The sequence below is a fragment of the Cherax quadricarinatus genome, chromosome 73, assembly GCF_038502225.1.
Source record: "Cherax quadricarinatus isolate ZL_2023a chromosome 73, ASM3850222v1, whole genome shotgun sequence".
Taxonomy (NCBI): Eukaryota; Metazoa; Arthropoda; class Malacostraca; order Decapoda; family Parastacidae; genus Cherax; species Cherax quadricarinatus.
In genome coordinates this window covers 12008856-12023374 of record NC_091364.1, presented here as the reverse complement: position 1 = coordinate 12023374, position 14519 = coordinate 12008856, and the positions used below count along the sequence as shown (strand labels likewise).

Genomic DNA, 14519 nt, shown 5'->3' with positions numbered 1-14519 from the left:
CGGCTTCCGAGGTGGTGTTCTGGTGTGATACATGGGTGGCAATAAATGAGTGTGGCGAGGAGGTGGCTGGGTGGGCCGTCCCCCGCGGTCGGCCCGACCAATGGAGGGCGGTGTGGCCGAGGCTCCTCCCCTTGCCCTGGCCGCCAGAGGGCAGCAGCGGGCGACTCCGTGCGGGCGACGTGAGCGTGCGAGAACCAACAAGTCGTCCCCAGTCTGAGAGAGGCTCTCTCGCAGCGCACACAAGGCCGTGTGTCGCCCGCAGGACCGCTGTCACAGTGTGCGCAAGAGTGTCGGTGTGTCGGGCGCCACAACGAGTGTGACCGGTGTTAACTCCCGTTACTTCCCCCTCCTCCTTACCCCTGAGGTGACCTCCGCTACCATCCCCTGTGACAAGCTTGTGTGACATGTAATTAGGTACCTAACTACTACTACTTCTGCTCGCAGCACTCAAGATTCGTGAAGGTGGCTGCGTCTGAAGGTAGTTCAGCCCCGGAGGTGGGCGGCGGGTGGGCGGGTGCGGGCGGTTTGGGCGGATTCACGGTGGCTCCTCACCCTCTACTGGGTAGCATGGCGGCGCCAGGGCCTGATGCCCAGGGCGGCGCAGGGGCAGATGCCCCCTGTAAGGACATGGCCGCCCTACACAACTTCCAGTCTATGGATTGGCTCTTCAAGAAGGAAAGAATCTTTCTCCTGGCGCAGTTCTGGCAACAGGTACGTGAGGTTACTGCACCGTGTAGGTACGGCAGTGCCAGGTTCATCGTGTAGGTACGGCAGTGCCAGGTTCATCGTGTACGTACGACTGTGCCAGGCCCATCGTGTGGTCACATACGTCCCAGGGTCATGGTAGTGTCAAGGTCACTATGCGGCCATGGTAGTGCTAAGCTCACTGTGCGTTCATGGTAGTGCCAGGCTCACTGTGTGATGATGGTAGTGCCAGGCTCACTGTGTGATCATGGCAGTGCCATGCTCACTATGTGGCCATGGCAGTGCCATGCTGTGTGGTCATGGCAGTGCCATGCTCACTATGTGGTCATGGCAGTGCCATGCTCACTATGTGGTCATGGCAGTGCCATGTTCACTATGTGGTCATAGCAGTGACATGCTCACTGTGTGGTCATGGCAATGGCATGCTCACTGTGTGGTCATGGCAGTGCCAGGCTCACTGTGTGGTCATGGCAGTGCCAGGCTCGCCGTGCGGTCATGGCAGTGCCAGACAGACCTTGTTGTCACGGCAGTGCCATTCTGTAATGACACACGTGGGCAGCCAAACCACCACCCTCGCCACAGCAAACTACACAAACATTACTAATTGCACTCTGAAGGGAAAAAAAAAATACCGTGAATAAAAAAAAACATTATAGCTAATCCCCAATTTATAATTAAAACTACAACGTTTTGGTCCCGGACCATTATCAGCTACCGACTTAGGCTGATAGAAATCTCAAAAGTTTTTATTCACAATTTGTGAGTTAGTTTTGTGTCCTCAACAAATTGTAAACTATTCACGTACCATCAGATACAATCTGAGTAACAATATTTCAAGTACTATCAGATACAATATAAGTAGCAATATTTCAAATACAATCAGATACAATCTATGTAAAAATGTTAGCATGCAAATCCGAGTAGTTCAAGAGACGTCATTATCAAAGTTTGAAACAAGTACTGGTATCCTCTTTAAATGTTAATACATTTTTGTTCACGTTTGGGGAACAATGTTTGCCAACAATGCAGTAGTGAGATGACAGGTGTAGATCACTTATGCATGCATGGTGGGTCAAGTGACAAGGGCTGGTCGAGAAGTATACCTCAGCACGTCAACCAGCCCGGCCTGGGATCTCCAGCTTCCCACCGAAACCTCCGCATCGAAATTTCCGCCGCGCGGCTATGTTGCTCCTTGGGAAAGGCGGGTCGGAGCGTGTGTCCACTCCGCCGGTACCTGCTGCGCCTTCGTCAGGTGTTTGAACAATGGCGGTGGTGAACGACAGGCCGGTGAGATACGCCAACGAGATACCGAGAAAGTGATGAGATGAATATCTAGTTGTTCTTCCACTTCCTTGTGTCTCCGAAGATTGTCAGCGAGTTTAACCTCAACGACACTATTATTATTAATGTCACTGTCATCTTCACAATGGGCCGATCAATATTTACCAACTGCTTAGTATCAAGATTAACAATTATTTTTATTAATTAAAAAGTGAAAGCTTTAGAAACACCCTGATAAACAACGTCCAGTCTTGAAGATGCAATATTAGAATCAAGCTAGAAGTGAATTTCAACACGACGGCCTGCGGGCAAAACTTTTCACATCTCCGTCTTTGTCGCCACACACGCGCCCCTACACACACGCGCCTCCACACACGCCTACACACACGCCGATCAATCTACGCAAAGAATCGGAGGTTTTCATCATCGGATTTGAGGGGATTCCCGGCGTGACTGTCAAAAGTTCATGTATCGGGCGGAGGGGGTCGTAGTGGCTGCGACAGATTTAATACCCTTGATGTGCATTAACACACGTACCGGAAGACCACGGCACTGGGACACGGGAATGAAATGTGATATATTAAGATCTCGCCAGCTTGTGAAGTCATGGAGCTGATGTCATGAGGGAGATGACGGGTAAAAAAAAAAATCATGATGGGAGGTAGTTTGTGCTGTTTTTATTACCGATGAGCTATCGTGTATAATAGATAAAAACTTCAAACATATCCCAGTGACTTGCTATGGCTCAGTGTAACAGGACCCCACTGTTGCTGTGGCCCACTGTTGCTGTGGCCCACTGTTGTTGTGGCCCACTGCTACTGTGGCCTACTGTTGTTGTGGCCCACTGTTGCTGCAGCAATTCACTTTATTCGTACTGATGTTGAAGGAGAGGGTCATTGGGGTGATGTAAATACCGAGCCTAAACAGATATATTGATCCCTCAATCCTCAGAATATTGAAATAAAAATAATCTCGAATAATAGTTATATTGGTGAAAGTAAGTTTTCTTCCTCTCGAGAGTACTCAATAAAGTATTTGTTATCCTGATATAAATAAATACTGTGCCTTACAATAAGGATTAACAGGGTTATCCAATACGTTAGTAACTATCCAGTCACCACGAACGAAAGCGTAGATTAATAACAATTTTGATAAACTTCATATCACAATTATTGTTTATATGAAGACTGTTGTTTGACATAATGATTTGGCGTCATCGTGAGCTTAGCTTCGAAACCATTCTACTTTTAAGTGCCCATTAATACATGCTATCGAATTTGGAAATGACATTCAATATTTGAGTTATCAATAAAGTGTCGTTGATGTGCTTGTAACGGAAAATTTAAAAATATTTTTCGTATTTTGTTTGTGTGTAGAGGAGAGGCGACGACTTTTCGTGTTTCTTTTGAGTGAGGTTTGAGTTTCGTGTCCTTTGAAAGTGAGGTTGAGTCTCGTGTTCCGCGTAAGTGAGGTTAAGGAGAAATATCGGCGTCAACCCTCCCTCCCTCCCTTTCCAATCCTTACTCTCCCTTCCCCATATTTACTCACATTTTCTCTTTTCCCCCATCCTGACTCCCCCTTTCCTACATTGCCACACACCAAGATTATTTGCAGGAAAAAACTTTAAATTATTATGTCAAAGAAGAGCCAAACCCCAAGGGTTAAACACCGCATTGGAAAGGTGTTGTAATCAGATATGATCCAAGGGATAGGGGTAGCTCCAGGTCCTTGGAAAAAGAGCCTTTCAAAATCAAGACACCCCTCCCCCCTGGTTAAGTTTTAAATTACTACATCGATAATTGGTTCTTGGGCTAAAGTGATATAAAGAACAACGGTTCGCGGCCTCTCAGTGTTGTCAGTGTGCATCAACTTGATGGTTCCGTGGATCATCGTCCCCGCAGCTCGATCTTATGTTACGCCTCCTGTTTAACTGCCTGGTTAGTCAAGCTGCTGATTTTTCAAGAGTCAAGTGTGAGCACTACTAGCTGATCTGTAACAAGTTGCCAGAATCTTGTTAAGTTCCTTCTTGAAAATAGGGATCTCTTAACATCTATAAAATTTGAATGGAAGTCTTGGACCCTTTATACTTACTGAATTATCCTTTGGTGAGTTGATCACACTCCTGCCTTTCACTCAGGTTGTGTTGCACAATCGAAGGAGTAATTTCAGTGTGCAGATTTGGAACCATTCCCTCTTGTATTTTCCACATGTAAATATGATAGTTTTCCCACCAGTGTTCTAGGGAGGAAAAATTGAAGGACTGATTTTAGGCATTACCAGTAATTTAAAAGACCTTGAAATTTCTCCAACTCTGCTATTTAGAATACTTATATGCTAATATAAAATAAGTTACCTTAAGAGTGTTGTCACTGGGATGATCTAAAAGTTATTGTTTTTCATCTTATAATCTTCCTTGTAGTTGTGATACGTTATTTTTTCTTGGATGTATGGTCTTCCAGCATCATTATCTCCAGGTCCGTTACATTTATCTTATGCTCTCTGCAACGGTTTAGTTGTGTTTTGTATTGTTCCAATTTTTCTTCAGTTTTTCCGTAACGACGTCTAGATTAATTTTCTTAAACATACTATTGTTTTCTGTGGCCCACTGGAAGCCTTGGTTTATATCAGCTTGGAGGTTTGCCGCGTGTTTGGCGGAGGTCACTCTCGTACAGATTATAGTGTCTACGAAGGATAATATAGCGCTACGATTTATGTTTGTGTCAGAAATGAGAGAAATGGGGCGAGTCCTGCACCTTGAGGGACAGAACTTTTCGCATTGTAGGATTCTGATTTTACTTTCTTAGTTATTACTCTCTGGACATGGTATTTATAAAGAAGTTTAATCTGCCCACTATTACAACTAATCCTTTTCCACGCATTTATTCATGCTGTTACAGCATGAATACACTCATCGAAGGCTTTAGCGAATTATGTTTATATTACAATGGCATTTTTCTTGTGTACCAGTGCTTCCCAAACTGTCATAATTAACCACGGAACGGGTGGAGTTTAAACCCATTACGAATGAGTCGTAAACTCCAACCGTTCAATTTTTTATTGCAATCGTGTTACGATCCCTTGAGTCATTTCTTAGTTGTCTGGCACTTGAGAGATGCAGGATCGTTCTGCTCTAAGCTCGTGTTGTAATGGGTGTGTAAATATTGTGATTCCATGTTCTTGATAATATTCTCAGCGCTCTTTTTAAAGATATTGATCTGTGGCGCCAGTGCTACATATTGTTTCAACAGTTTTACTGCCAACTTTGTGAAGTGCAGTTACAGCTTCTGACTTAATGGGTAATTTACTGATTTTAAAGACCATTTAAAGATCGCCTAAGACATGATAAGAGCCATTCAATACCTGTCAGTCACGACGTGAATTATCTCCTCTCAGAACGTTGATAAGGGGTTCCAACGCAAAAGCCACAAAAGTGGTTAACTCAATACAAGGGTCGTCTCTCGTAAGAGACAATACAAGAATTGGTCACCTCTGGAATTCCATGGTATAAATGGCCTAGCCTCTGTAAATCACAGCAAGGGTGGACCATCTTTTGCAAAGTCGTCTTGCTCTCATCATTCTTTTTTTTTGTCTTGCATGGGTCATTACAGGAATTTTGCACCCCCCTGCAATAAGCACAAGAAAAGCTGGCCTGCTTTATGATCCTTGTTGCAAGTGGTCCACACCTCTGCCAAAACTGTGAGGTAAAAAGGGCTTGCAAGACACAGATTTGAGGTTGCTGGAATATATTCAATAATATATAACTCCCCAACGCTCGAACTACTCTACCTTTTAGACTATGATTCCTACGCACTAAAACCTTCACCTTTGAGATCTCGAAGAGAATCAAACAAATATTTAAAACATCGAATACAAAACCTCAGCATTTTCCTCCCTCCTCCTCGACAAGAGGAAAAACTAGCAAGGCAAAAATTGACTGTTAGGATCTTGGTTAGACTTAAAGAATATTGAGTGCACGTGGGTAAAGTCTACAATTCACTGTACACTAACATCAAGAATACTTAAACCAGTGAAGCTGAGAATAGAACAAACTCCAGGTGCCTGTACACTGAAAGATAACACATATCTCGGTGTATATATACTGGTACACACACCTTGCGGTATATGTACAATTAGAATCACACCTTTCGTTGTACGTACACTGAGAGATACACACCTATCGGTGTACATAAACTGAGAGATACACGCCTTTCAGTTTATATACAGTAAACTGAAAGATACACGCCTTTCAGTTTATTTACAGTAAACTGAGAGATACACGCCTTTCTGTGTATATACAGAAATGTGCACTTTTCTGTGCACATATTTTGTGGTGGGATAGGGCGTGGCGACTGACCTGTGACAGCATCGGTGCACACCAGAAGTGCTACAATATCTAAATTAAAAATAGAGTAAGAGGCATGCCCCGTACGACAATCGTTGTCGTTACGACACTCTACCCACCAATCATCATGACGGACGCCGCCGCACCACCGTATTCTGAAACCCGGCTTAAGTGCTGCTCAGCCCGCGTACTCGCGTTCAACGTGGAATTATTAGACCCAAATTGTGGATTCATTTTTTAATTATTTTTTTTTTTACCTCTGCGACGCAAACTTGAGCGAGGATCGAAATCTTGCGCAAGGTTGTGTACTTACTGATTTGTGTTTGCAGGGTTCGATTCGAGGTTCGTGGCCAGTGAATGTATTCACTGATCTGTTTGCGAGGATCAAGGTTCAGTTCTTGGCCCCGCTTCCTATACCACTGTACTCGCCTAGTTGTGGTTGCAGGGGTCGAGTCACAGCACCTGTGTGTGTGTGTGGGGGGGGGGGGTAGGAAAGGCTCTGGATATAGGCTGGCATTTTAACCTCAACAAATTAGCCGCTTAAATTCGTGCTGAAGGCCTAAGAGCGTTGGGAAAAGCCAGGAGCAGAAGTTGTAAACCCACCTTCAAATAAAGCGTATCACATAGCCAACCCTAATGAAGAGGTTGGGTAACCTCGCGGGTGAAGCAACAGTGTTGGAAGCCTTCGTTAGTTATCACTATCTTACGCAACTTTCCCGCTTTACTGAACTTGCATTTCTGTTTTAACTGACGAAAGTGACTGCAGGAGTATGGAAAGTACACATCTGCCGACCAGACTCTGTCAAGACTCTTGTCTTTCTCTGTCTCCTCTCACTTTAGCGATTGTGGCAGTTCCTGCTATCCTGTGGTTGAAATACATTATAACTGAGATACCCGAAACTATCGATTGGGATAGCAAAGTTTCCGCGAACACGTAGGCTTCGCTGTCGCGGCTGGCGGCGGCTGCTGCTGCTGCTGCGGCTGTTGGCGGCTGCTGTTACTACTCTCGTGGTATTGCTGTTGAGGTGATAGTTGTTGTTGCTGTTACTGCTGCTTCCTGCGTAGCTACGGATGCTACCGCTGTGATGCGCGACTGTTGAGACATTTTCTCTCTCTCTCTCTCTCTCTCTCTCTCTCTCTCTCTCTCTCTCTCTCTCTCTCTCTCTCTTTCTGATCGAATTTTTGAAGTTAGATTACAAGTTTCAGTGGAATATGTTAATTTACAGGTCAGGTATTTTATGTATCAGTTTAAATATTACAGAGGACAGTACAAGCCAGTCAACAATGGCATATCTACTTTGTTATTTATGTATCTACACGCGTCAAGTGCGTAGCTCTTGGCGTGTCAATTCGTGTTCGTGCGTATGTACGCAAGTTCGATGTAAGCTTGAAAGCTCATATCTGTGAGAATTATATATAACTTTTTTTTCACGCCTTTTGCTAAATATAAATAATTACAACAACAATAAAAAAAAATCAATAAATTGTGAAGTTTGACGTAGGTAAAAGCGAAGTCACTTCCAGCCTCCGTTCTTTATTTTTATATCTGAAATAACTTTCTTATTTTGCTCTCTATCATCTTTCTTCGTCGTTGCTTCTATTGTTTGAGTTATCCGCCGTTATAATCTTGGCTCCCTTCTCGCTTACCGTTACTCTGGCTTCCTCTCTTCTCTTTTCATTTTCAAATATTTGTTCTTGCCTCCTTGCGGGTGAGTCGTCTTAACGTGTATACTGGTGTCAGGGTATACAAGTTACTGGTGTATACTGTATACTAGTGTCCCAGTATATTGTGTACCAGTGTCCCAGTATATTGTGTACCAGTGTCCTAGTATATTGTGTCCCAGTATATTGTGTAACAGTGTCCTAGTATATTGTGTACCAGTGTCCTAGTATATTGTGTACCAGTGTCCTAGTATATTGTGTACCAGTGTCCCAGTATATTGTGTACCAGTGTCCTAGTATATTGTGTACCAGTGTCCTAGTATATTGTGTACCAGTGTCCCAGTATATTGTGTACCAGTGTCCCAATATAGTGTGTCCCAGTATATTGTGTACCAGTGTCCTAGTATATTGTGTAACAGTGTCCCAGTATATTGTGTACCAGTGTCCCAGCATGTGTACCAGTGTCCCAGTATATTGTGTACCAGTGTCCTAGTATATTGTGTACCAGTGTCCCAGTATAGTGTATACCAGTGTCCCAGTATACTGTATACCAGTGTCCCAGTATACTGTATACCAGTGTCCCAGTATACTGTATAACAGTGTCCCAGTATACTGTATACCAGTGTCCCAGTATACTGTGTACCAGTGTCCCAGTATAGTGTATACCAGTGTCCCAGTATAGTGTATACCAGTGTCCCAGTATAGTGTATACCAGTGTCCCAGTATAGTGTATACCAGTGTCCCAGTATACTGTATACCAGTGTCCCAGTATACTGTATACCAGTGTCCCAGTATACTGTATACCAGTGTCCCAGTATACTGTATACCAGTGTCCCAGTATACTGTATACCAGTGTCCCAGTATACTGTATACCAGTGTCCCAGTATACTGTGTACCAGTGTCCCAGTATACTGTATACCAGTATCCCAGTATACTGTGTACCAGTGTCCCATTATATAGGAGTGGACTGGTAAGCCATCGGAAGGCCTCGGTCATATGAATGAAACTTAATGTCAGCTAGTCATCGTACTACTAAGACCAGTGATGGAACACTTTTCCTGATGGATAAAATACCAGCAGTTGCCATAATAATACTGGTAGAATACAATACTACAAGTTCATGCAACATTTGGGGATCTTTGACTGAAGAAGCCTGCTGTGTGGTCGAAACGTTTCGGCAGCAAAGATACCAGAGTGTTTCTCATGTCTTGTTCATTATAAACTGGAGTGTTAAACTGTAATAAGGCAATGTTATGATATAACTGTCATAACGTTGCATGTCTTAGATAAAATATGGACATGTATACTATGAAAATTTTATATATCAGATGTGGCGTAACCAAAAGTTTTATTCAAAAAGTAGGGAGGGGGATGTTGAGGTTGTTTTGAGTGCTAAGGTCTTGGACATCCCACAGGCTTGTATATGCGTGTTACACAGAAGTGAAGGCAAGAGGTTTTTATGATATAATGTGTCGGAGTGTGAGCAAGGTAACATTAAGGCATTGAGGGAAACCGGTTAGCTAGACTTGAGTCCTGGAGGTGGGAAGTACAGTGCCTGCACTCGGAAGGAGGGGTTGGAATGTTATGCGACAGAGAAAGTGATTTCTTCTTTGTCGGGTCACAATACCTCGGTGGGAGACAACCGGAGTGCTTTTAAAATATTAAATGTGTATGTGTTAATTTTTAATCTGAGTGTAACAGATCAAAGAATGATGATTTGAAAAAAGTACACGTCCAAATGTACTACTGGTAGCATCATTAGGGCCTACTACCATGTTGCTCTACCCTCCACAGGATGGATATGGGGTACACAAACTAGCCACTGCCCTCAACAGGATGGATATGGGGTACACAAACTAGCCACTGCCCTCAACAGGATGGATATGGGGTACACAAACTAGCCACTGCCCTCAACAGGATGGATATGGGGTACACAAACTAGCCACTGCCATCCACAGGATGGATATGGGGTACACAAACTAGCCACTACCATCCACAGGATGGATATGGGGTACACAAACTAGCCACTGCCATCCACAGGATGGATATGGGGTACACAAAATAGCCACTGCCATCCACAGGATGGATATGGGGTACACAAACTAGCCACTACCATCCACAGGATGGATATGGGGTACACAAACTAGCCACTGCCATCCACAGGATAGATATGGGGTACACAAACTAGCCACTGCCATCCACAGGATGGATATGAAGTGCACAATAAACTACGCCAGCAAGAACTTACTTATTAGTAAAATTTGTAAAATATTTGTTAATGATTTGTCAAATTCTTGAAAGTAAGGAAATACAGGGATGTTCTTGATGAGGGAATTACTAGTGATATGAGCAAATTCGCCGATGACACAAAGATAGGTAGGATAATTGATTCAAACGTAGATGTTATGAAAAGTGGCAGATGCAGTTCAATGTAGATAAATGCAAGGTTCTGAAGCTTGGGAGTGCTCATAACCCTAGTACTTATAAGTTAAATGATGTAGAACTTAGCCATACAGATTGCGAAAAGGACTTGGGGGTTATGGTAAGCAGCAACCTTAAACCAAGACAGCAATGCCTGAGCGTACGTAATAAGGCAAATAGATTACTGGGATTTATATCAAGAAGTGTAAGCAACAAAAGTCCAGAGGTCATACTGCAGCTTTATACATCATTAGTAAGGCCTCACCTAGATTATGCAGCTCAGTTCTGGTCTCCGTATTACAAAATGGACATAAATTCGTTAGAAAACATTCAGCGTAGGATGACTAAATTAATACATAGCATTAGAAATCTTCCTTATGAAGAAAGATTGAAGACTCTTAAGTTACATTCACTTGTTAGACGAAGAATGAGGGGAGACCTGATCGAAGTGTATAAGTGGAAGATAGGTATTAATAAAGGGGATATTAATAAGGTCTTCAGGATGTCTCTCCAAGAGGTGCAAGAAAGGTATAAAATACCGACAATATGAAAGTTAAGACACATGTGCAGCATCTGGATATCTTTATTGTAGACGTTTCGCCATCCAGTGGCTTTATCAATACAGATTCTAGGACATAATAGGAAGACAGTAGAACTATTAATAAAGGGGATATTAATAAGGTCTTGAGGATGTCTCTCCAAGTGAGAACCCGCAGTAATGGATTTATATTAGATAAGTTTAGATTTAGAAAGGACATAGGAAAGTATTGGTTTGGAAATAGGGTAGTTGATGAGTGGAACAGTCTACCTAGTTGGGTTATTGAGGCTAGGACTTTGGGTAGTTTCAAATCTAGGTTGGATAAGTACATGAGTGGGAGGGGTTGGATTTGAGTGGGACTTTCACATCAGAGCTTATTTCTTGGGTGGCATTGAAAATTGGGTTGGGCAAATGTTTTGTTAGTGGAATGAATTGTAAAGGACCTGCCTAGTATGGGCAAACAGGCCTTCTGCAGTGTTCCTCCTTTCTTATGTTCTTATGTTTTCACACACACACACACACACACACACACACACACACACACACACACACACACACACACACACACACACACACACACAGACACACATACACACACACACACACACACACACACACACACACACACACACACACACACACACACACACACACACTAAATATCTGATATCACTTCCTTTTTTTAATCTTGTATAACTAGTGCTGAATGAGAGATACTGAGGATTGAGCCTCCACCACTACGTGTGTTTTACATAAAACAAACTTGCCTTATTATACCTGATCGAATGATCGTCTAGTTTCTACCCTTCCACCCAGAGTGTAGCAGTGATCGTTCACCTTCCACCCAGAGTGTAGCAGTGATCGTTCACCTTCCACCCAGAGTGTAGCAGTGATCGTTCACCTTCCACCCAGAGTGTAGCAGTGATCGTTCACCTTCCACCCAGAGTGTAGCAGTGATCGTTCACCTTCCACCCAGAGTGTAGCAGTGATCGTTCACCTTCCACCCAGAGTGTAGCAGTGATCGTTCACCTTCCACCCAGAGTGTAGCAGTGATCGTTCACCTTCCACCCAGAGTGTAGCAGTGATCGTTCACCTTCCACCCAGAGTGTAGCAGTGATCGTTCACCTTCCACCCAGAGTGTAGCAGTGATCGTTCACCTTCCACCCAGAGTGTAGCAGTGATCGTTCACCTTCCACCCAGAGTGTAGCAGTGATCGTTCACCTTCCACCCAGAGTGTAGCAGTGATCGTTCACCTTCCACCCAGAGTGTAGCAGTGATCGTTCACCTTCCACCCAGTGTGTAGCAGTGATCGTTCACCTTCCACCCAGAGTGTAGCAGTGATCGTTCACCTTCCACCCAGAGTGTAGCAGTGATCGTTCACCTTCCACCCAGCCTTCCACCCAGAGTGTAGCAGTGATCGTTCACCTTCCACCCAGAGTGTAGCAGTGATCGTTCACCTTCCACCCAGAGTGTAGCAGTGATCGTTCACCTTCCACCCAGAGTGTAGCAGAGATCGTTCACCTTCCACCCAGAGTTTAGCAGTGATCGTTCACCTTCCACCCAGAGTGTAGAAGTGATCGTTCACCTTCCACCCAGAGTGTAGTAGTGATCGTTCACCTTCCACCCAGAGTGTAGCAGTGATCGTTCACCTTCCACCCAGAGTGTAGCAGTGATCGTTCACCTTCCACCCAGAGTGTAGCAGTGATCGTTCACCTTCCACCCAGAGTGTAGCAGTGATCGTTCACCTTCCACCCAGAGTGTAGCAGTGATCGTTCACCTTCCACCCAGAGTGTAGCAGTGATCGTTCACCTTCCACCCAGAGTGTAGCAGTGATCGTTCACCTTCCACCCAGAGTGTAGCAGTGATCGTTCACCTTCCACCCAGAGTGTAGCAGTGATCGTTCACCTTCCACCCAGAGTGTAGCAGTGATCGTTCACCTTCCACCCAGAGTGTAGCAGTGATCGTTCACCTTCCACCCAGAGTGTAGCAGTGATCGTTCACCTTCCACCCAGAGTGTAGCAGTGATCGTTCACCTTCCACCCAGTGTGTGACACTGATCGTTCACCTTCCACCCAGAGTGTAGCAGTGATCGTTCACCTTCCACCCAGAGTGTAGCAGTGATCGTTCACCTTCCACCCAGAGTGTAGCAGTGATCGTTCACCTTCCACCCAGAGTGTAGCAGTGATCGTTCACCTTCCACCCAGAGTGTAGCAGTGATCGTTCACCTTCCACCCAGAGTGTAGCAGTGATCGTTCACCTTCCACCCAGAGTGTAGCAGTGATCGTTCACCTTCCACCCAGAGTGTAGCAGTGATCGTTCACCTTCCACCCAGAGTGTAGCAGTGATCGTTCACCTTCCACCCAGAGTGTAGCAGTGATCGTTCACCTTCCACCCAGAGTGTAGCAGTGATCGTTCACCTTCCACCCAGAGTGTAGCAGTGATCGTTCACCTTCCACCCAGAGTGTAGCAGTGATCGTTCACCTTCCACCCAGAGTGTAGCAGTGATCGTTCACCTTCCACCCAGAGTGTAGCAGTGATCGTTCACCTTCCACCCAGAGTGTAGCGGTGATCGTTCACCTTCCACCCAGAGTGTAGCAGTGATCGTTCACCTTCCACCCAGAGTGTAGCAGTGATCGTTCACCTTCCACCCAGAGTGTAGCAGTGATCGTTCACCTTCCACCCAGAGTGTAGCAGTGATCGTTCACCTTCCACCCAGAGTGTAGCAGTGATCGTTCACCTTCCACCCAGAGTGTAACATCAACAGTAATTATTGAATTATCCACTGACAAAATACGTGTCACATACAAATCTCAATAATCTATCCGGTGTTGTGGCGGAGTTTCAATGTGATCAAATTATCGGCGGCTTCACTCGGCCTTTTCCAAAATGTTTCAGGTTTTCAGCGGTCGGCATCGCGGCGATAAACGCCGAATTCCAGCGGATTAATCGGTATCGCTTACATAAGTTGCGTTTTTTTTTTTTTTTAATAGTTTCGCTCTTGAAGAATTTTCAACAAAATCTGGACATTAAAAATATCGGGTAAATAAACCACATGATTTTTTTCTTGAAAATCCTTAAATGGATAATACGGAAATTATTGAAAAAAAAATCGGATTATTTTAAAATTATATTTCTCTCTCTCTCTCTCTCTCTCTCTCTCTCTCTCTCTCTATATATATATATATATATATATATATATATATATATATATATATATATATATATATATATATACACATATATATATATATATATATCTCCAAATCTTGAAAATAATACTGGCTATATTGTTTTCGGGGAGACGCTAAACTCGTAGGGGCCATACTACACCTGACGAATGGTGGATAATCATGTTTGATACAAGTATTCTAGGCATTATTAGGCTGTCAATTGGTGCTACTTAGGGGCTTCTGATCAAAGGAATTGGAGCCATCCCTCCTATCTCCTTGGAGCAAACCTGATTACCTCCCATATACCAGGTGCTGTATGACCCCTATGGGTTTATCGCTTCCCTATGAAAATTATTATTTTTTACTAACTATTATTATTCACAAGTCGCTGTTCTCAGTT

At 44.0% G+C, this 14519-nt stretch overlaps 1 protein-coding gene across 12 annotated transcripts in view; it reads left to right on the top strand.

Annotated features, from left to right (window-relative positions):
• Window positions 1-223: 223 nt before the first annotated feature.
• ct (homeobox protein, cut) overlaps window positions 224-14519 on the top strand; it is a 992784-nt gene continuing 978488 nt past the window's right edge. For all 12 annotated transcript variants that reach the window (XM_070100612.1, XM_070100613.1, XM_070100616.1 and 9 more), the window contains exon 1: window positions 224-711. In XM_070100612.1, the coding sequence (XP_069956713.1) occupies window positions 568-711 (144 nt within the window). In that variant the 5' untranslated portion in view covers window positions 224-567. The remainder of the gene's footprint in view (window positions 712-14519) is intronic.